Source organism: Pleurodeles waltl, chromosome 9 (genome assembly GCF_031143425.1).
Source record: "Pleurodeles waltl isolate 20211129_DDA chromosome 9, aPleWal1.hap1.20221129, whole genome shotgun sequence".
NCBI classification, from domain to species: domain Eukaryota; kingdom Metazoa; phylum Chordata; class Amphibia; order Caudata; family Salamandridae; genus Pleurodeles; species Pleurodeles waltl.
The window spans coordinates 1,069,866,100-1,069,886,990 of record NC_090448.1 but is presented as its reverse complement, the minus strand read 5'-3'; the positions used below and the strand labels follow the sequence as shown (position 1 = coordinate 1,069,886,990).

Here is a 20,891-nt window from a genome sequence, read left to right as displayed (position 1 = left end):
GGGCTCGTTCATTGTTCAATGTGGTCCATTCACAGCTGCTCAGCTGGACCTTATCATAGGAGTAAGACATTATGGGCCTGTTTACAACTTTGGCGGAGGGGGGTTAATTCGTCCCAAATGTGATGGATTTCCTGCCTGCCGTATTACGAGTTCCATAGGATATAATGGACTCGTAATACGGTGGGGAGGATGTCCATCACATTTGGGACGGATTAACCCCCTCCACCAAAGTTGTAATCAGGCCCTATGTGTCAAGGTTGAAGTAGAGATTGAGATCAGGAGTCCTTCAGTCTTCTTTTCCCAGTAGTCAGGTAGAATCTACTTTTATTCTTGAGTTTTCCTTCCATGTTGTTAATGTTCTTAATAAACAGTGGTGATGCGTCATTCATATCCTATGCACTATCCGGTTCCATACACCCAATCTTGTTAACTTTTCCATCCTTGCCTCTAATGGAGCCACATTTCAGGAACCAGTCCCTTAATAATGGAGCAGGTTGAATCTTTTATAGTGCAACCTAAGATACTAATGATCCCCACATATCAGGTGCTTCTTCAACGAAAGGGCTCACATTTATTTTGTGTACCTGCAAGCTCACTTTTCTTAAAACATGCAGTTTTATTGATATGGTTTGGTATATGACACATGCCAGTAATTCTATCCACTGTGGCTAGAGCATACAAATAGTGTATGATCTCAACAGCAACAGTGTTTAACACAATATCGTGTCTGATGTTGTTTTTATTACTGCAGATATTTACATAGATGATAAAAGTAATAAGGATGTTGCTAATAGCTTCCTCAGCAGGGCAGTCATAGGAGGTTCAAACGTAGAAAGTACCTCCTAATCTCTATTTGTGCTGCTAGTCAGGCTTTGTCTACTGTGTCACTGCCATTCAGTGAATAGAAATATGGAGCCTTGAATCCTGCTTTGAGGTCCTGAGGCTTCATCAGTGATTAGGAGGAATCATCTCTGTAGTTGGAGAAACTAGGAACTTAGACATTTGTGCCAATTACAGAAAATTAAGACAAGACATTGAGGTTTCCATAGGGAGGGTGCTCTCTCGGTGGGGACGAAACCCAGGTACAGCTGGCTTTGACTGTTTGCTGCACTGATGACTCATATGTCAGGATTTACATTACATGTTTCTGGCCTCATTGAGCCCCTCTCAGCTACAGCCTTCTGCCTTGACCCAGTGGTTGGAATTTGAGAACCAAAACAGTGACAAAGGATGGGCTACTCCATCACAAAGCTGATGAATATTCAGCTCCCTGTATTATAAGTGAATTATGTCCTATGACATTTGTTATATGGCGGACAGGATAACAACTGCACTTGTGATGAAGTATTTTTTCTACCAAACTCTGAATCAGGCCTAAATTCCAAAGATAAAACATTTGCAACTATGGCACTCTATTCCAGTAGCAAAGTGATCTCAGCCAATACAAAATCCAGATTTGTCCTGTGTGGAATACTTTGAACCAAAGGAAAAGGCATACTAGGGGCCTTGATGGTGACATAGTCGACTCTAAGTTGACCCGTGCCACCTTCAGGTTGTGACCGTGCCCGACTGAGTCTGAATGTAAAACTTTGACAGGGGTGGCCCACTTGATGGATCAAACTTCTGCTTCATTGTGGCTAGCACAAAATTGAGCCTAGAGCCCTGTCAACTGTGAATTGTCACTTCACACTTTCTAGCCACATTTTGCCTTAAAGCGCTACAAATCTGCATTTACTCCTACACAATTTTGATCTCTATTGTTCTACACTGGGTTGAGTATATTGTTATTTTTTGACTGGGTTTAAAATGGATTATTGGTGCTGCATGAACTTAAAATGGATTTGTCAATCCTGCGAGTGGACTACTGGATTTGGTACAACAACCAAGCATGAGTTAGAGTTTCACAGAGATCTTTGTTAAGAGCGAAGTAGGGTATGTTTATTAAGGTTTAAGATTGCCCACTTCCCCAGTCATTTATAAACTTTCTGACACTAATATATTTGACACCTGGAAGACTGCTGAACACATCCAGCTTCTGTGTTCTGCCATTTAAGAGATAGTAACGCTGCTTGATTTTTATGAGCATACGTGGCTGCTTAGGTAAAACACAGGCAGGCATGCATGTGGGCTACAGTGTAGTTTTAAAGTATATACAAGAATGACTTTTAAAACATGGTTTCAGTATTGCCTATGCATACCTAAAATCCTGCAGCCAAATGTTGCAGCCATCAGATATCACAGGAAATTCATTAAGACAGGATTTTTAAATATTACCTTAGTGTGAGAAAGGGGCTTATTAAAGGAGATACATTGGTGACGACCTCAAATGGTTCCAGTATTGCCTATGCATACCTAAAATGCTGTAGCCAAAAGTTGCAGTCAGCAGATATCATAGTAAACTCTTTAAGACAGGTTTATTTGTTTATGCTACGTTAGTGTGAGAAAGTGGTTTATTAGACGGGGTAAACTTGTGCACACCACCAGTCATAAAGTTATTATCTATTTAGGTAATTTCAAAGGTTTCAGTAATTTAAACCTAAGCTCAACTAGCTGTTGCCGGGGTCAAGCAGCCTTATCTAAGTATTAATGTGAAAACAAGTGGCAAAACAATTGGAAGCACCATTGGAGCTTTGGCCTTTTTTCAGTGTTATTTTCACCTAAATCATTAAAGTTTTATATCTCAAATTCCCGTAGTAGTTTTTGTCATTTCTGTGGGATTATGTTTATTAAACGTTCCTCTATTTTATAAATTGGAGTGTGATTATTTATTCCCTTCTTTTTGAATGTTTTCACTATATTGGCACTTGGTTTTCTCAGGTAGATTGGCCCTGCTAGGGCCTGGAAGTATGGACGTTTTAAATAGTTTTGATGTCTCAATTTGAAAAGGAACCTTGTTGTTTTTGTAAGAAAAAATATTCTCCACGGTCTCCATGCCGAACAAACCTGAAATTCAGTTTAACTCTGCCGAACTGGTGGTTGGATACTTTTCACGGTCAGTCTCCTTAAAGGTGGAGCTTCGAGCAAAATGTTTTGAAAAGGTTCCCAGCTTTTGTTTGGTGCCCAAACAACTACAGGGGTACATTTTCAATGACCTCATGCAAACAGGGGAGCAGCTAGAGAGATGTAAGAGGGATAACAATTTCAAAGTCCAGGTCCACTTGCCTCTGGTCAGCTGGGATTCTTCAGCTTTTGAAAGTTCCTGTAACCACCCTTTTGAGACCAAACATGATATTTATACCTCTTTCCACTTATTAAATGTAATAAGGTAACTCAATGTTATTTTATGGGAGAGGTAGGCTCTACATTAATGAAACATTAATTTGTGAGTTTCTCACTGCCAGGACAAGTAATACACCCTGGCCTTTGGGCTGCTTATGGTCTACCCTAGGGGTGACTTATGTAATGAAAAGGGAGGTCAAATTGGCAGTTTAAAACCGCACAGAGGGTGCAGTGGCAGACCAGCGACATGCTTTAAGGGCTATTTTAATGGATGACACAATAGGTGCCCCAGGCGAACTAGCATTTAACTTACAGGTGCTAGGTAGATGTAGTACCGCTTTACTAGGGATTTAAAAGTAAATTAAATGTGCCAATTGGGTGTAAACCAATTTTAATATGATTAAAGGAGAGAGCACAAACACTTTAGCACTGGTTAGCTGTGGTAAAGTGCACTGAGTCCTAAAGCCAACAAAAATGAGTCCCCCAAATCAGGAAGGGTAAAGGCAAACAGTTTGAGGGTGACTCTGTAGAGAGGTCCACATCCAACAACGATGCACTGCATGGGTTAGCTGCAGGGCTTGGCCTTTGGCTAGGTCCTCAAATAAAACAATCTTTGGATGAAAAACCCCAACTACACATGGGTCTTTTGCCATGCCTGGGGAGAGGTTCGCAGAAGGACCTGCTCTACCGCCAGTTCATGCATCAATCCCTCCATGGGTGTCAAATGCCTGCTAAACACAACCTTTGACTGTGTGCAGCCATGGCTCAGTGCAGGAAACATACCCCGCCCTGTTCTGGAAGTCACAACCCCTTGCATAAAACTGCAAAATTCAACCCCTGCTGAACATAAACATAAATATCTATATGATATGCCATTAATAACAGTATGTTATTATGAAACCTATGGCTTTTGTTATAGTTACACTCATGGTTTGTTGAAGCAGAGAACTGTGTTGCACCATGATATATATGACTGTCTATCTGAACCTCCTATAAACCAAATATGTTTGGAAATTGTGCTCTGAAATGAACCATTCAGCCCACTTATGAAACAACATTAGCTAACATAACCCCGCACAAACCCTTTTAGAAACAGCTGGACTTGCTCTGCTCACTGGCTGGATGCAAGTAGGTGCTGTTTCTAAACAAATTTGCCAGGGCTGCTTCTAGCTCTTGGTTCAGCCTTGAGTGAAATCAAGCTGCTCTGATATGATGAATAAGTTTGAAATCTTTTTTTATCCACTTATAAAAACACATCCACACATCGTATTGCTATTAATGTCATGCATAAACGTTTTTAGCATAGCATGATAATGTGATTCATCAAGAAACTCTGGACCCTTACCTGTACTACTTGATATATTAACATCAATGCTTATGTCTGATATTCCTCCTCCTTTGAGAGATGCAACACATGTATACGTCCCAAAGTCGGTGAATTTTAGATCTATAATGTCCAAATTAGTTGTTCCCGGTGAAACGTCTGGATCAGTGTGCGTGATGACCATCCTTTCAGAGCTTCGTAATGGACGACCATTTTTGAACCAACTAAATGTGAGTTCCTCAGAAGGAACCGCCTCTACTTGGCAAGAGATCTTCACTTCACGTCCAATCTGGATGTTATCATCTTTGTGATATGGATCTGGTGTTATCCAAAAACGTCCTTTTTTCAAAGCTGAAAACAGAAAAATAATAACATTGTTCTTATGATAATTGAGTAGAATTTTAAAACATAAAAGATAAAACTACTTCATGCTAATTTTTTTATTGCGCATAGCTTTTATAAAAAGAAGATTTCCGTATGCAAGCTCCTAATTCCAATCACAACAGTATTCCAGGTTTGTAAATTCTACCACTCCTGGAACTACTGGGTACAGTAAAATTGACACAGTTTCATCAATCAAAAGGAGATAAAACAGAATCCTGGAAAATGGTCTGTTAACGGTAGAAACACATGCAGTAATTTTGCATCCCATAAGTTATTCCTAATAACTGGGTAATTTTTAGAAAATGGGTTACAGGTTGACTGAGGTGTGAGCCCTGGCCAAGGAGCAACGACAATCATTGTCAGGGTAAGACACAAGCAAACCTTAAATGAACCTGTGTTCAACCCCCTGGTTGACTGACACAGAGCACTCAGGCTTAACTTAGAGGCAATGTATAAAGCATTTGTGCAACACTTCAAACAGTAAAACAGTAAAAACACAACACAAAAAGATCCATATCAAGTTAGAAACAAATGGAGCAAAATGTAATCAATAAAACAGATCTAAAACAACAAGAATTCAGTTGGTAGGACCGGTCATGAATTTGTAAAGAAAAGCTTCTAAAAGCATAAAGTACCAAATGTGGCTGTCTGGTTGCACTGCTACAGCTACTCAGGTTGACAGCGATGGAGCGTGGGTAGGATATAGTCTCAGATTAGTTCACCTGAAAGTTTACCTTCTCAAGGTTTGTGCCAAGAGTCCTGTTTGCCTTGGAGAGAGTCATGGGGAGCAACAAGAGCTTTGTAGGCAGTGGGCAGCATAGCGCAAACAACATGCTTGCTGTGCGAAGAGATAGGTGGGCAGCAGCACACACACAATCTCAGTGCAAGTGGTGTGCTTCCAGTATGAACTGGCCCGTTTGTGGTCATGAAGAGCCGACAAGCCTAATTTGAAGAGCCAACCAAGGGTCCAGGAAGGCACCACTTGGGCACCAGGATATCGCTGCAGCTGGGTCCAGGAGATGGTTAGGCAGACTTTTATGTCCCTGAGGCTGAGATCAGGTGATTTAGTCTCTCCGGGGACCCGGGTTCTTCGCTAGGCACAAGGGGAGCAGGCAGCAGGTCAGAACAGTAGAACAGCAGTTCTTTTAGAGAAGCAGTCCTGCCGAGAGGCAGTCCTTATAGCAGCACATCAGTCCTACTCCTTGGCAGAATATCCACAGGTCCAGAAGTGTACAGAATAGTTGGCATCTGAGGTCCTTCTTTTACACCCTGGTACCCGGTTCTAAAAAATGGGAGTAGCTTCTAGTCAGTGGCTTTGAAATGCATGGAATTTCCTGCCTTCCCTACCCTGGCTCCAAGCTGGTTTAAGTGATAATGTTGGGTTGGTAGGCTGTTTGTATGATGGCAAGGCACAGGCTAGTCAAGTGATTTTGGGGCTCAGCTCCACACTACATTCTGCCAGCACAGAGGTCTTCAATCTGTGGGTCACGACCCACAGGGGGGCTGTGGTCTCGTGGGCACAGGGTCGCGCAATGCCCCAGCCTCACTTCATCCGTCCAATCATTAAAATGCGACCTTGAATGTGGAAAGGTCAAGATCTGTAGAACACCCATTAAGCAACCACTGTACCTTTTAGATGTGAGCTGCATCATGATAAATGAACAATGTGGTTGCTGTTTCTTGGAAGTCGATTATGTGTACTCGGAGCACAATGCAGTCAAATTAGTTCTCCACACATATTTATTAGCTTCATAAAGAGGATAATTTGGTAACGTTATAAGATAGAATAAAAGTTACCCTCAGAAGCACAATGAGTATCAGGCACACAAAATATCTAACTCTGAAGATGTTAAGTACCCACACAGGAACTTTGCAGACACACATTTTGAAGTAATGTTCATAATGTGACTTACGTTCAAAGTATAACTTTATGACCATGCTGTATCTACATGAGGTGTGCTGCAGTTCTCACAAAGAATAAAACTGATGTTGACAACAGAACATTGGCAAATTCCTATGCAAAATAGTTCTCTTTGGACAATGAGAAATAAGTAAATATTCATATTTTTCACAATGGACTCAAATTGTTATTAGAATTGGATTTGTGTATATATGCCCCTGGGCTGGATTCACTGATATTTTGAGCGCCAAAGAACATATTAGGTGTAATAGAAATCCATGGATGGAGATTCTGTAATTCTGGTTCACATATTCAGCTCTCCAGAAATGAACACCAAGAAATGAAATTTAGTAATATCACAAATCCACAAGTATGGCGGTTTTTCCCTGCAAGTCCAAGTTTATGGATTAGGGACAAGAATTTGGGGTGCCATGGGGTGTACAGTCATGAACATGTACTAAACAGCCACAAGAACATACTTTTGTAAGTATTCACTAATAATGTGCTGCGCCTTTAAACAAGCACATTTAAAGCACCCCCTGCAAAAAACAGGAATACCTGTGTTTCCACAGGAGGCTTTTGGGGATCACGAAGGCATTTCAGCTCACTGCACAAAGAGTTCATTGTGTTGCTCTCAGGTTACACACATGCCTCTGCATTGTATTAACTAATAGAGGTTTTTATATTGCACTACAGTGCATTTCCCAATGAGAAACAAGTTTCTTCTATTTATTTTTCATTTAAGCTTTCTGCTATTTTATATGTAGCTATGTGATAGTGAAAAACTTTTAAAAACTTACAGAATATTTTGGGGCTTATTTATTAGAGGCTTTCCCCCCCACCCCCGGAAATCACTCTTTTTGACTCTCCGGTGGCACAAGCCTCTCAATCATACTTGTGACGTGACTCAAAGCCACCCTGCATGGCTTTGCATGGCCTCATAGATATGGAGTAAGGCAAAGCAGCTCAAGCTGCTGTGTTGCCTTACTTTGCATCAAGGAGGCGTTCCATGGGCGTTGTGGTCGGTGTTCCTGCGCAACACCCATGGGTTTTGACACTGTCCCAGATTGACAAAATCACGTAAACTGGAGCAGTGCCAAAACCTTTCACCTCCCCTGAGCAGGCATAATTAGGAAAATGTTTTTATTTCTCCTAGTTTTTTCCTCTTTCCATGTGTGTTGCATTCTGCCGCACATATAGAAAGAGAAAAATGCCTCTATGGATTGTTTTTGAGCAGGAAGGTACCCCTTCGTGCACAAAAACAATCCTGCCTTCATTAACACTAGGCAGCAATTTGTGCACCAGCGCAGGGGGAAAGGATAGGAATGCACTGTAATTCATAAGTACGGTCCATTCCCGCCCCTTTAGATTGGTGTAGGGTAGTACAGCAAGAAGACTAGCGGCACTGCTCTATGCCAATTCCTCATAAATTAGGGCCTTTGGTTTTAGCCACACCTTTGACTACACTCACTGACCTTTAGCTTGCTAAACACTGTTTAATATTATTTCCTCTCCGTAAAAGTGATTAGCTGTGGCATTTGGGGACATTTATGATTGTCAATGATGAATACCAGTTTCTAGAAATCGTTGTCAGGAGGGGGTCCTTACACCTAAAAAGTTTTGAGAGGGGCTCCTGGCATCAAAACGTTTGAAGACCTCTGTGCCAGCAGATGGTACTCTCAGGTACACCTAATCCCTCTATTGTGTAACTGCCTAGGAGAAATTCATAAACTATAATTGTCTGCTAACCCCAGTGATATAACCCAAGGCAGGCTATAGGCACAAAAAGGCTAAGGACATAAAAATGCCATGCCAACTTTCTAAAAGTGGCATTTTCAAAATTGTAATATCTAACTTTACTATTAAAGAGAGTTTATTATTACAATTTCATACACACCAAACATGATATAGCCACTGGCTCCCAATTGGAAATTAAAGCTTATTAAATGTAATAAGGAATCCTCAGCATTATATCATGGGAGGGGTAGGCCTTAAAGCAGTGAAAATAGAATTTAGCAGTTTTTGACTATCAGGACATGTAATACTTAAAAGTACATGTACAACACTTTAATTACACAGCACCCTGCCTTACAGGCCTCCTAAGTTCGACCTTAGGGGTGTATTATATTTACTGAAACGGGAGATTAATGTTGGCAAGAGGGTTTAAATGCCAAGTGGACTTGGCAGTTTAAAACTGTATTCAGACCGCAATGGCAGGCATGGGCATAGTTTAAAGTGCTACCTGATGGGTTCTAGAGGCCCGGCAGTGGCATTTAATTCACAGGCCCTGGGTATGTGGTATACCACTTTACAAGAGACCTATACATACATTAAACATGCCAATTAGGTATAAGCCAATCTAACTTGTTACAGGGAGAGAGTGCAAGCACTTTAGCACTGGGCAGCAGTGATGAAGTCCCTAGAGTGCCAAGGCCAACACAATTAAACAAAATTAGGTTCAGCAAAATGGATGAGGAGAGGCAAAAATTCTGGGGATGACTGCAGAAAATGTCCAGTCCACCAGTAATAAACCTGGTATTCATGGCAAAGGCGGGGGGGTGGTGGTTGGGGAGGTGGCAGTAAATGATGGTGCAGTGTATCAGTAATAATGAGTGCAGAATTATCACCCCACCATTATTATTCATCTCATGATTGGCGACTAAATGAAAATAACTAACACTTGCCTAAATAGCCCAGATATACAGAAGTGAATAAGGTGGCATGTGTCAGTAAATTAACAGCATAAGTTGTGTCCAACCTGCATACTCTTATACTTTTTCTTAACAGTCAGTTGGGGGCTGGCCCTTTAGTGGGTCAGTAGAGTGGTTATGGAAATTCAATGCAATGAGGCACACACTGGTTTAGGTGTAAACTATTAAATAATCATACACTTTTAAGTGCATTTCACACACTTTCTCCACACATAAATTACATCGGGAGGTCAGGATAGGCACATAACTACTGCAGAAAGCGTGGGAAGGAGCTCAGTTTATGCCAATTTTCACAGAGGTTAGGGGAAGAGAAGGCAAGTCAGTGAAAATATTAAGAGAACAATGAATTCCCAAGGTCAATTTAAAAAGGTAATCCTAAACTGGTGTATTTCGCACTTACTAATGAAATACGAAAACCCAGGGCAATGAAAACAGTTGTCAGTGTAGTTACTTTTAGAAAATTCTATTCACTTAAGACTATTCCTTCAGGCAGTTGTACATGACACCTCTTTCGAAACGTAAATTTAGCAAATATCACCAAGCGGTCCAATATAACTACAAACAAATGCCTAATCTACAAGAATTTAGGACGCTCCTGTTTTTGTAAATAAAGTCTAAGTTCTTAAAGAAAGCTCTTGCGAGTTCATTCTGGAGTACAATGAAGGCATGCTTTGCTAATTTATCCTGAAAAAACGTGGTGAGCCATCTATCTGTAGTTTCAATAAAATGTCTTTCTAACCTCAAGCAGTATTAAACACACACATTAACATGCAAATGCTTAGTGGGTGAATACAAACTTGTTCCAAATGACTCACAACAACATTAAGGAAGACATTATAAGCTAACGACATAGTATTTGAGTCTGAACCTGAGCTCGCAAGTGTATTTCACTGCTTGTGTGAGACTTCCTGAGGCATTAAATATTTAGACAGCAGAGAAACTCAGACAGGAGTCCAACATTAAGTCACCTTGGAAAAAGCAAAAGATCATTTGTTTATCTCCTCGGCTTCCCTAGTGTGAGTTTGTGTGTGTGTGTGTGTGTGTGTGTGTGTGTATGTATATATATATATATATATATATATATATATATATATATATATAAATATATAATAAAACATTTTTTATTTGGGCACAGAACTTGGCCTGCAGGCATGTCATTTGCCAGCTCTGAATGTGTGTAGAGGGCTTAGGGTATTGTGCTGCTTGCAAATAGTCTTTCACTGTGCCATTATGATCTGAATTTTCAGCTTTATCGTTAATATATGAATGCAAAATCTGCCTCTTTATGGCCTTTCCATCCCCTACATCCTCCCTTGATTGAAGTAAAGCTTCACCACCACCTTATGTGCTTCTGACACCTCTCTGCAAAATGCATACTAATTACCCCACAAATCACACCACTCATGACATATTCTGACATCACTGATAACATCTTAGCTACATTTGAAATGTCATAATTGATGCCAAAACTGTGCTTGGAAAGGGTGGTAGTTATAGTTATTGAGAAGGATTACACCTTATGGTTTTGAAATTGATTGTCTTGAACGAAGAATAGAAGTGTAAGACATGAATTCCTTTCAGCTCAACTGCATTAAACCAATAATCAGAATTAATGTCACATTAGTATGAATACCTGTACATGATTTTAGTACGGCAGGGTAGCCATGATGTTATTGGGGAACGTGAAAAATTCATATTCAGATAGACAACACATGGTTCAAAGATCAGGGACCGTATTACATATATCTTACAATGTCCCTGATTGCACTGCAGCAAACCTTAAATCGGTGTACCCGGCACAGACTGAGACAGCACACCACATACAATAAAGGGCTCTACCCAGCACAGCTGTGAACATGCACAAAACATTATTAAAAGTTGGATGGACGGTTTGAAACCCATCTTTCACTGTGCAGGTGGCAACCTGGCCTGCATTTGAATGTGGGGGAGATAATCTGTGATTTCAACAGTCTGCTGCAGAGGAATGTTTTGGGGCCATGTGATGCTCTTCCCCTCTTTCAACAGGCACCATAAGGAGCACACTGACTACATGCTACAACTGAATGAGGTGCAAGGTCAGTGCACACCCAACAGCTTCATTGCTTCAGCACGTACCTCTGTTAATATGCAGGAGTGAAGGCAAAAAACCCAATTTAGATGTTGGTGGAAAACTTACTCCATCACAACGGTGACAGATATCCCATCCCTGGAAATCTAAATCCCATAGGATATAACTGGATTTAGATTTTGGCGGAAGGCAAACCCGTCACCGTTGTGACAGAGTAACTAATCCGCCAATATCTGTATCAGGCCCAAAGTGTTTTCTCATGTGCATGAGACCATGTCCCCATGAAAATTAAAACATGCCCTCACTTGACCACACTGGCGCCAAATGTGCCTAAATGCAATCTGTATTTTAAAAGGGCCTGTACAGTGATTTGTGGTCTAACATATAGGGGGTCATTACAACATTGGCGGTAAAAGGCGCTTACCGCCGTGCAGAAGACCGCCAATACACCGCCGCGGCGGCGGTAGTCCGCCACAGCTATTATGACACACATCTCGGAATCCGCCGAAATACAGACACCCACACAACTCCGCCACACCAAAGGTCAGAGTTAAAGTGGCGAAAACAAAACCTCAACCTCCACGCCGACAGAAACACGCCCATGCTATTACGACCCACGAATCCACGCGGCGGTCTTTCAACCGCGGTATTCCATTGGCGGTACACACCGCCGCACTCAAAATACACACACATCTCCAAAACACCGCCACATTGGACAATTCAAAATACACACACCTGATACACATACAAACAACACTCCCACACACCCAACTCAATATAAAACACACACCCACATCACCCACAAACCCCTACGACCAAAATTCACGGACGAAGGCCAGAGAGACAGCACAGCAAAGACAACACCACCATACAGAGGCACACAACACCATCACCCACACCACATCCACGCACAAAACACCACACACATCAACACTCACACCGCCCCACACATCACACACACCACCCCATGTCACGCCAAAGACACCCCCGCTTCTCCGAGGAGGAGCTCAGGGTCATGGTGGAGGAAATCATCCGGGTAGAGCCACAGCTATGAGTCTCACAGGTACAGCACACCTCCATAGCCAGGAAGATGGAGCTATGGTGAAGAATCGTGGACAGGGTCAACGCTGTGGGACAGCACCCAAGAAATAGGGAGGACATCGGAAGAGGTGGAACGACCTACGGGGGAAGGTGCGTTCAACGGTCTCCAGGCACAACATAGCGGTTCAGCGGACTGGCAGCGGACCCCTACCTCCTCCCCCACAACTAACGACATGGGAGGAGCAAGTCTTGACCATCATGCATCCAGAGGGCCTCGGAGGAGTCGGTGGAGGATGGGACACTGCTAAGTCAAATCTTAACTATCATATCCCCCACCCTACCTGCATGACATCACACACCCCCACCCTCATCCCCTCCCCTATCACCCAAAATCCTCACTAATGTACTAATAACACAAACCATCCATCCCAACACCAAGCCCTGCATGACACAACTAAGCATGGACACCCAGCACTAAAGCATGCCCACTGCACATAGCCAGAACAACCCCCTAACCATCATCACACAAGCCCCCGCACAGGAATGCCTGCACTGGGGTACACAGAAACCCACCCATCACACACACAAATGCATTAATCATGCTCTTATGCCCCTGCAGGAACCCGAAGGACCGTCACCACACCAGAGGGTCCAGACAACACCACTCCACCCCCAGAAGAGGCCCACAGTGACGATAGCAGCTCTGCCCTACTGGATCCTGATGACCAGCCCGGACCATCGTGGGCCTCGGGACAGTTGGTTCCCCTTGCACAGGCACAGCCCAACACTGACCTTCAACCCTCTGGTAACACCAGCACAGCCCCCTCCAGCGGGCCCAAACCTCCCTACCCAGAACAGGTCAATCAGCGGTGTGTCCACCACTACAGGGAACCCAGGATAACCCACCACCCCAACAACAACAGGGACCTGGAGGCATTGGTAGTGGGCACACGGTCCAGGGGACGGAGGCCCAGGAACACAGGGGAACTGGGAGGGCTGCTGTGCGACAGGTGGCGGACAGGCCAAGGGAGCCCACTCTCCACGAGGCCCTATCCTCCATCATGGGAGCATACCATCACTCCCAGGAGACGATGGCGACGGTCCTGGCCAAGTTTCAGGAGACCCAGTGCCTGCAGGAGGACCAGTATTTGGGGTTCAGGGAGGAGCTCAGGACCATCAGCTCCGCCCTGGGCACCATCGTAGGGGTGCTGAAGGACATACAGCAGACCCTGAGGGACACCATGGCACTCCAAGGGGCCCCTGACACTAGCCAGGACGATGAACTTCCCACCACCTCCTCCAGCGCTAGTGGACAGGACGCCCGCCACAGGACCACCACACCAGCACCCCACCCCCTGCAGACGGACAACCACCACGCAAGCGGTCCCTGAGAGCCAGGAACAGGACAGAGCAAGATGGCAAGACCCCGCCAGGAAATTGGACCACCCTGATTGTCCTCCCACTGACCCACTTTGTTACCCTGTCCATACTTGAACTGCCCCAGCTCCACTTCCTATGCCCAGATGGGCAGTGCACCTGTGAGACTAATAGACTGGACTCTGCCATGGACATTCCTCCTCCATCACCCATCCTCATTTTACAACCCCCTCCCATTTCTGAGCACTTCAATAAACACCTTTGAAACACAAAACAATCTGGAGTCAGTCTGTGATATTGTAAATATGTATTATCAATGACAGAGTCATAATGCGTTTCCCATTGTAAAGCCAACATACCTATGTCACACATCACAAGTCCTTGAAGGATGCAAGCAGACATTGGTAACCACACCTGTGAAACCGTAATGGAAAGGTACAACTCAGTAACCAAATACTGGTTGAAATCGACAGACAGGATAGAGGTATACGTTTGAAAGTTAATGTAATGGTAAAAATTAAAATGTTCTCACCTGTCTCTCACTGGAAATATTGCTGTATGACTGACTCCCTGTTGTCGTTGTCTTCTTCCTCAGCTTCCTCCTCATCACTGTCCACAGGCTCCACAGCTGCCACAACACCGTCATCTGGACCATCCTCCTGCAGAAAAGGCACCTGGCGTCGCAAAGCCAAATTATGAAGCATCGAGCAGGCGATGATGATCTCGCACACCTTCTTCAGTGAGTAGAATAGGGAACCACCTGTCACATGGAGGCACCTGAACCTGGCCTTCAGGAGGCCGAAGGTGCGTTCGATCACCCTCCTAGTCTGCCCATGGGCCTCATTGTACCGTTCCTCTGCCCTGGGATTCCTCACTGGGGTCAATAGCCATGACAGGTTGGGGTAACCAGAGTCCCCCAATAGCCATACACGGTGCCTCTGGAGTTGAGCCATCATATCAGGGATGCTGCTATTCCGCAGGATGTAGGCGTCATGCACTGAGCCAGGGAACATAGCATTTACCTGGGAGATGTACTGGTCTGCCTAACAGACCATCTGAACATTCATGGAATGATAACTCTTCCTGTTTCTGTACACCTGTTCACTCCTGTTGGGGGGGGACCAGAGCTACATGGGTCCCATCAATGGCACCTATGACGTTGGGGATATGTCCAAGGGCATAGAAGTCACCTTTAACTGTAGGCAAATCTTCTAGCTCAGGGAAAATGATGCATCTCCTTACGTGTTTCAGCAGGGCAGACAACACTCTGGACAAAACGTTGGAAAACATAGGCTGGGACATCCCTGATGCCATGGCCACTGTTGTCTGGAATAACCCACTTGCAAGGAAATGGAGCACTGACAGCACCTGCACGTCAGGGGGGGATTCCAGTGGGATGGCGGATTGGTGACATCAGGTCTGGCTCTAACTGGGTACATAGTTCCTGGATTGTGGCACGGTCAAACCGGTAGGTGACGATGACATGTCGCTCTTCCATTGTCAACAGGTCCACCAGCGGTCGGTACACCGCAGGATTCCGCCATCTTCTCACATGTCCCAGCTGACGGTGCCTACGAAGGACAACAGCGACGAATCAGTCATTTTTACTCCAGGTATGTACCCACAGTTACACACAAGACTACACCAATCACAAAACCCTTCCTGTATGTGTGTTGAGTGTAGGCCTAGCTATGTGTGACGCAGAGGTCAATGAAGCCATGTGGGCCCCTGAAATGGTGGCTGCCTGACCTCTAAACTGGGACAATGGGATTGTGGGGTAACAGCGCTGGCATTGCACACCGTGGCGGCTCAATGCTGAATTGGTTAATATTGGACCCTATGGGTCCCAGGAGCCAATGAACAGGTGCGCTGGCGGTGATGATGCGCACTGCCGCGGACGTCACCGCCGCGGACGTCACCGCCATTTTCTATCTGTTCAATCACTAGATACCTGACCTTCGACAGGAGAGGACCTACACTGCAAGTGCTGCTGTGACCTCGGTCTGGAAGCGACGATGGCTGCTGCGTCTGGGGAAAGGGCCCCTGCCTTCACTGCTCAGGAGTTGGAGAAACTGGTGGACGGGGTCCTCCCCCAGTACACGCTACTCTACGGTCCTCCAGACCAACAGGTTAGTACATAGGGAGCACATTGTATGGGCTAGGCCTGGGTGGAGAGGGCTGGTTGGAAGAGGGAAGGGGGCAGATTTCATAGAACATTAATGCATGTGAATGAATGGGTCACATGGCCAGAGTAGGGAGGGGGCCACTCACATCGACGGTGCAGTTGGTCATGACTGTTCCTCTTCCCTTGTGCATGTCATGTAGGTCAGCGCCCACCAGAAGAGGGACATTTGGCGTGCCATCGCCAAGGAGGTCCGGACCCTGGGGGCTCACCAGAGACGGGGCACCCACTGCCGGAAAAGATGGGAGGACATTCGCCGGTGCAGCAAGAAGACGGTGGAGGCTCAGCTGGGGATGGCCTCCCAACGTGGGAGGGGTGCCCGTCGCACCATGACCCCCCTGATGTTCCGGATCCTGGCGGTGGCCTACCCGGAGTTAGATGGACGCTTGAGGGCATCACAGCAGACACAAGGGGGTGAGTACAACCTCATTCTGTGGACTTTGCGCGCAGTAGAGGGGTCTGGGTGGGGATGGAGGCCTGTGGGTGTCCCTAGGCCAGCCAGAAACACGAAGACTGGGCCCCTCTGTAATGCAGCCCATGTGGCACTCTTCCACACCTCAGTATAGTGCCAAGTCGAGGTATAGTTGCCCCTGTGGCATCCATGTGTGCAGATGTCCACCATTGCCATGTAGGCCATATCCCAGAAATTGCATAAGCAGAGGGCAGGAGCACGGCGTAATGCAGGGGGCTGCTGTGTCTGTCTTGTCCGCCAACGGTAGCAGTATGCCATGCACTCAACCTGTCTTTCTTCTGTCCCCCCCACCCCTTTTTCTGCTCTCCCTGTTCTTTTGTACATCAGCATCATCAGGCAGAGGTACAGTGGCACCGGAGCACGAGGGAGCTGCATCCCACATGGCCATGGAGGGCCACACCACCAACTCTGAATGCACCAGTGGGACGGAGGGCGAGGAGAGCTTCACGTCGGCCACCGGATCACCAACCAGCGACACGGACTCGTCCGCCGATGGGGGCTCCCTTGTGGTGGCGGCACCATCTGTGCGCCCCACTTCTACAGGTACAGCCGCCACCTCCCCTACCAGCACCGCCCTCCCAGCAGCCCCTCAGCGTTCGCCCTGTGCCCGCTCACCCAGGAGGGTGGGCATCACCTTCGCCCCAGGCACCTCAGGCCCTGCCCCAGTCACCCCTGCTGCCCTCAGTGAGGAGGCCATTGACCTCCTCAGGTCACTCACTGTTGGGCAGTCTACCATTGTGAATGCCATCCAGGGTGTAGAACGAGAGTTGCAACACGGTAATGCATTCCTGGAGGGCATTCATTCTGGTCAGGCTGTCCTTCAGCGAACCCTGCAATCTCTGGCCTCAGCACTGATGGCTGCTATTGTCCCTGTCTCTAGCCTCCCCCCTCCAACCTCCTCCACCCAGACCCAATCCCCTGTACCCCAGCCCATCCCAAGCACACCTACAGACCAGCATGCACACAAGTCAGCACACACAAGTAGCTCAAGCAAACATAGGCACAACACAACCCACAGGCACTCACGCAAGCCTCGCCCACATACAGACACAGCAACATCCACTGCCTCCACTGTGTCCCCCTCCTCCTCTTCTCCCTCCTCCCTCCCAGTCTCGTCTACACACACACCTGCATGCACTACAGGCACCATGAATCGCACAAGGACGCCCAGCACCCCAAGCCGCTCACCTGCACTCACCACCTCCACTCCCATTTACACGTCCCCTGTGTCCTCTCCCAGTGTGTCTGTGACGCCCCCTCCCAAAGTACACAAACGCCGGCAACCACACACCCAACATCCATCCACCTCACGACAGCCTCCAGTACCTGCACCTGCACCCAAAACACCTAAAGTGACACCTCCTACAACCACCTCCTCTTCCTCCACACCCAGACCCCCTCCAACTACCCATCCCAGTGTTCGTCAGAAACTGTCCCTCTGTAAAGTTGACCTTTTTTCCCCCACCTCCCCTCCAATTCATCAGTCCCGTCGTAGCGCCTCAGCCAAAAAGCCTCCAATAACAGTGGTGCCTGTACAAGGTATGTGGAGTGCACCGGCCACCAGGGCAGGCAGTGTGACCCGGAGCCAAGGCACTGGCAGCCCACCCCCTGTAAAGGCTCTGAAATTGGAGAGTGGACGACGGGACCGTGTGAAGACTCCTGGTGGGAAAACAACTCACATGGGTTCCAAGGGGATTGGAGAGTCAGCTGTGACTCCACCAAAGGTGGGGAAGGGCCAGAGGAAGTCTGCCCAGCCTGTTGTGAGTATCACGGCGGAGAAGGGCGGCATCATTCCCGGCGGTCGGGACGCCACCGCCAGCACCGTCGTCACTGGTCAGGAAACCACCGCCGGAGTCATAGCCCAGGAGGGCCCAAGTATCGTCACTGGTCAGGAGACCACCGCCGGAGTCATAGCCCAGGAGGGCCCAAGTATCGTCACTGGTCAGGAGACCACCGCCGGAGTCAGTGCCCAGGAGGGCCCCGGCTGCCACAGCCCAGGTGGGCTATGAGGGACCAGTCTAGGGAACGTCTTGCCACACACCAATGTCCGTACCAGAACCGCCATGGCAAAGCACCACTGAACAGGGCAAGCACCGCCATGGCAAAGCACCGCTGAACAGTCCAGAACCGCCATGGCAAAGCACAGCTGAACAGGCCAAAGACTGCCATGGCAGAGCACCGCTGAACAGTCCAGAGCCGCCATGGCAAAGCACCGCTGAACAGGCCAAAGACCGCCATGGCAAAGTACCGCTGAACAGGGCAAAGACCGACATGGCAAAGCACCGCTGAACAGGGCAAAGACCGCCATGGCAACCCACCCACTGTAGAGACTTGAGAGACCGTCACTGTGCACTCCCCAGGATGGTCCAGTGGGCAAGCCAACCACTGTAAAGACTTGAGAGACTGTGGCTTTGCACTCCCCAGGATGGTCCAGTGGGCAATCCACCCACTGTATAGACTTGAGAGACTGTGGCTCTGCACTCCCCAGGATGGTCCAGTGGGCAAGCCACCCACTGTAGAGACTTGAGACACTGTGGCTTTGCACTCCCCAGGATGGTACACTGGGCAAGCCACCCACTGTAGAGACTTGAGAGACTGTGGCTTTGCACTCCCCAGGAGGGTACAGTGGGCAACCCACCCACTTGTGAGACTTGAGACACTGTGGCTTTGCACTCCTCAGGATGGCACAGTGGGCATGGAGCCCCGTTGTGGATCTGGCTTTGCAGTCATCCGGCTGAGGTGCCCCCCCTTCCCTTCCCCCTGAGGTGCCTGTAGTATTTCTATCTGATGCCCCGGCAGTGTTCTCTCCGATTGTGGTCAGGTATCTTTTGTGGGCCTCGCCCATGCATTTTCAGACTAGTGGTGCACGGACATTGATATGTACATATCTGCACTACTTCTCGTAATGTATATATTTCTGCCTGATTTTCATATATATCTGTATATTTTTGCAAGACATGTATATTGATACATTACAATGTTTGAACGGATTTCGCTTTGTCTTTGCATTCTTCCGGGGGGATTGTGGGTTGTTACTGTGATTTTTGTGGATGTATTGGTGTGTATGGTGTAATATGCGAGGGTGGGGGTGTTTCGTGGGTGTTACCCTAACTTTTGCCTCCCCCATGTCGTAGGTGTAGTACTCACTGTTGTCTTCGGCGCCTACGTAGATGGTGGTCGTAGAGGAGCAGAAAGACAAGCGCAGGGAGTATTTGGAGTTCCGGCTCCATGGACTCCTCGTTCCTCGTGGGATGTGTTCAGGTGAGCGTTTTCCCATTGCAAAAGCTGTTTCCGCCGTGTTTTTACCCACGGTGAATCCGCCCGGGAAAAGGTGGCGGATTGGCGGGTTGTGATACTATGGGCGGTACATTGTCTTCCGCCTGTTTGTTGGCGGTGACCGCCGCACTGCTTGTCTGTACCGCCATGGCAGGCGCTGTGTTAAAGTGGCTGTCTTTGTTGGCGGTTTCCGCCAGGGTCATAATTCCCTTTTTTTTTTCGCCGGCCTGTTGGCGGTATTACCGCAGCTTTACCACCGTCCGCCAAGGTTGTAATGACCCCCATAATCTTCATAACCTTGTCTAGATGCAGTAAATATTTGGCTGATGAATAATTTTATCACTGGAATACTTGGCTAAGCAAACAACTTGTTTCCTGATTTGTAAGTAAGTCCTACACCACTTGTACTTCAGACCGTCTATTTTCAGGAAGTGGGAGAACTTTGAACAAGCAACATTCAACATTCAACAGCAGAAGAAGGCAATGTCATTCCTTAACTTTGGTAGTTTTGCTTTCTTACTGTGCTTTCACTTCAATTGTAGTAAATACAGCATGATTTACCTCCTTATGGCTTCCTATGACTACCCTCACAGGCGGCGTGCGGCTGTGCCGGGATTGTGACAATGTTCAAAAGAGTGTATTTGAAAGTCTCCTCCCCATTTTTAAATGGGCAGGGAGGCCCTCAGTCTACCGACAGCTTAGATGGACGGGAATAATGATCCCCATAAATAAATGTGGGGTTCAGTGATTTTTTTTTTTTTTTTCAACCATGCATTATTGTGCAACTGACATATATTTGGTGCGATGATAAGCATTTAGGGGAGATTATGGTGCTAGCAGGACTTTCCCTTCTCAGATCATTCCTTACTCTTCTGGCAATCATCTGCATTGCTCAGTCTGTTCCATTCATTCACCTAGATATAGTGTTTAATTTGTA

The 20,891-nt window shown here is 46.6% G+C and overlaps 1 protein-coding gene across 4 annotated transcripts in view; it reads right to left on the bottom strand.

Moving 5' to 3' along the window:
- MDGA2 (MAM domain containing glycosylphosphatidylinositol anchor 2) overlaps nt 1-20,891 on the bottom strand; it is a 1,412,234-nt gene that overhangs the window by 468,050 nt on the left and 923,293 nt on the right. For all 4 annotated transcript variants that reach the window (XM_069208709.1, XM_069208707.1, XM_069208708.1 and 1 more), the window contains exon 7: nt 4,565-4,894. In XM_069208709.1, coding sequence (XP_069064810.1) covers nt 4,565-4,894 — 330 coding nt within the window. The remainder of the gene's footprint in view (nt 1-4,564; nt 4,895-20,891) is intronic.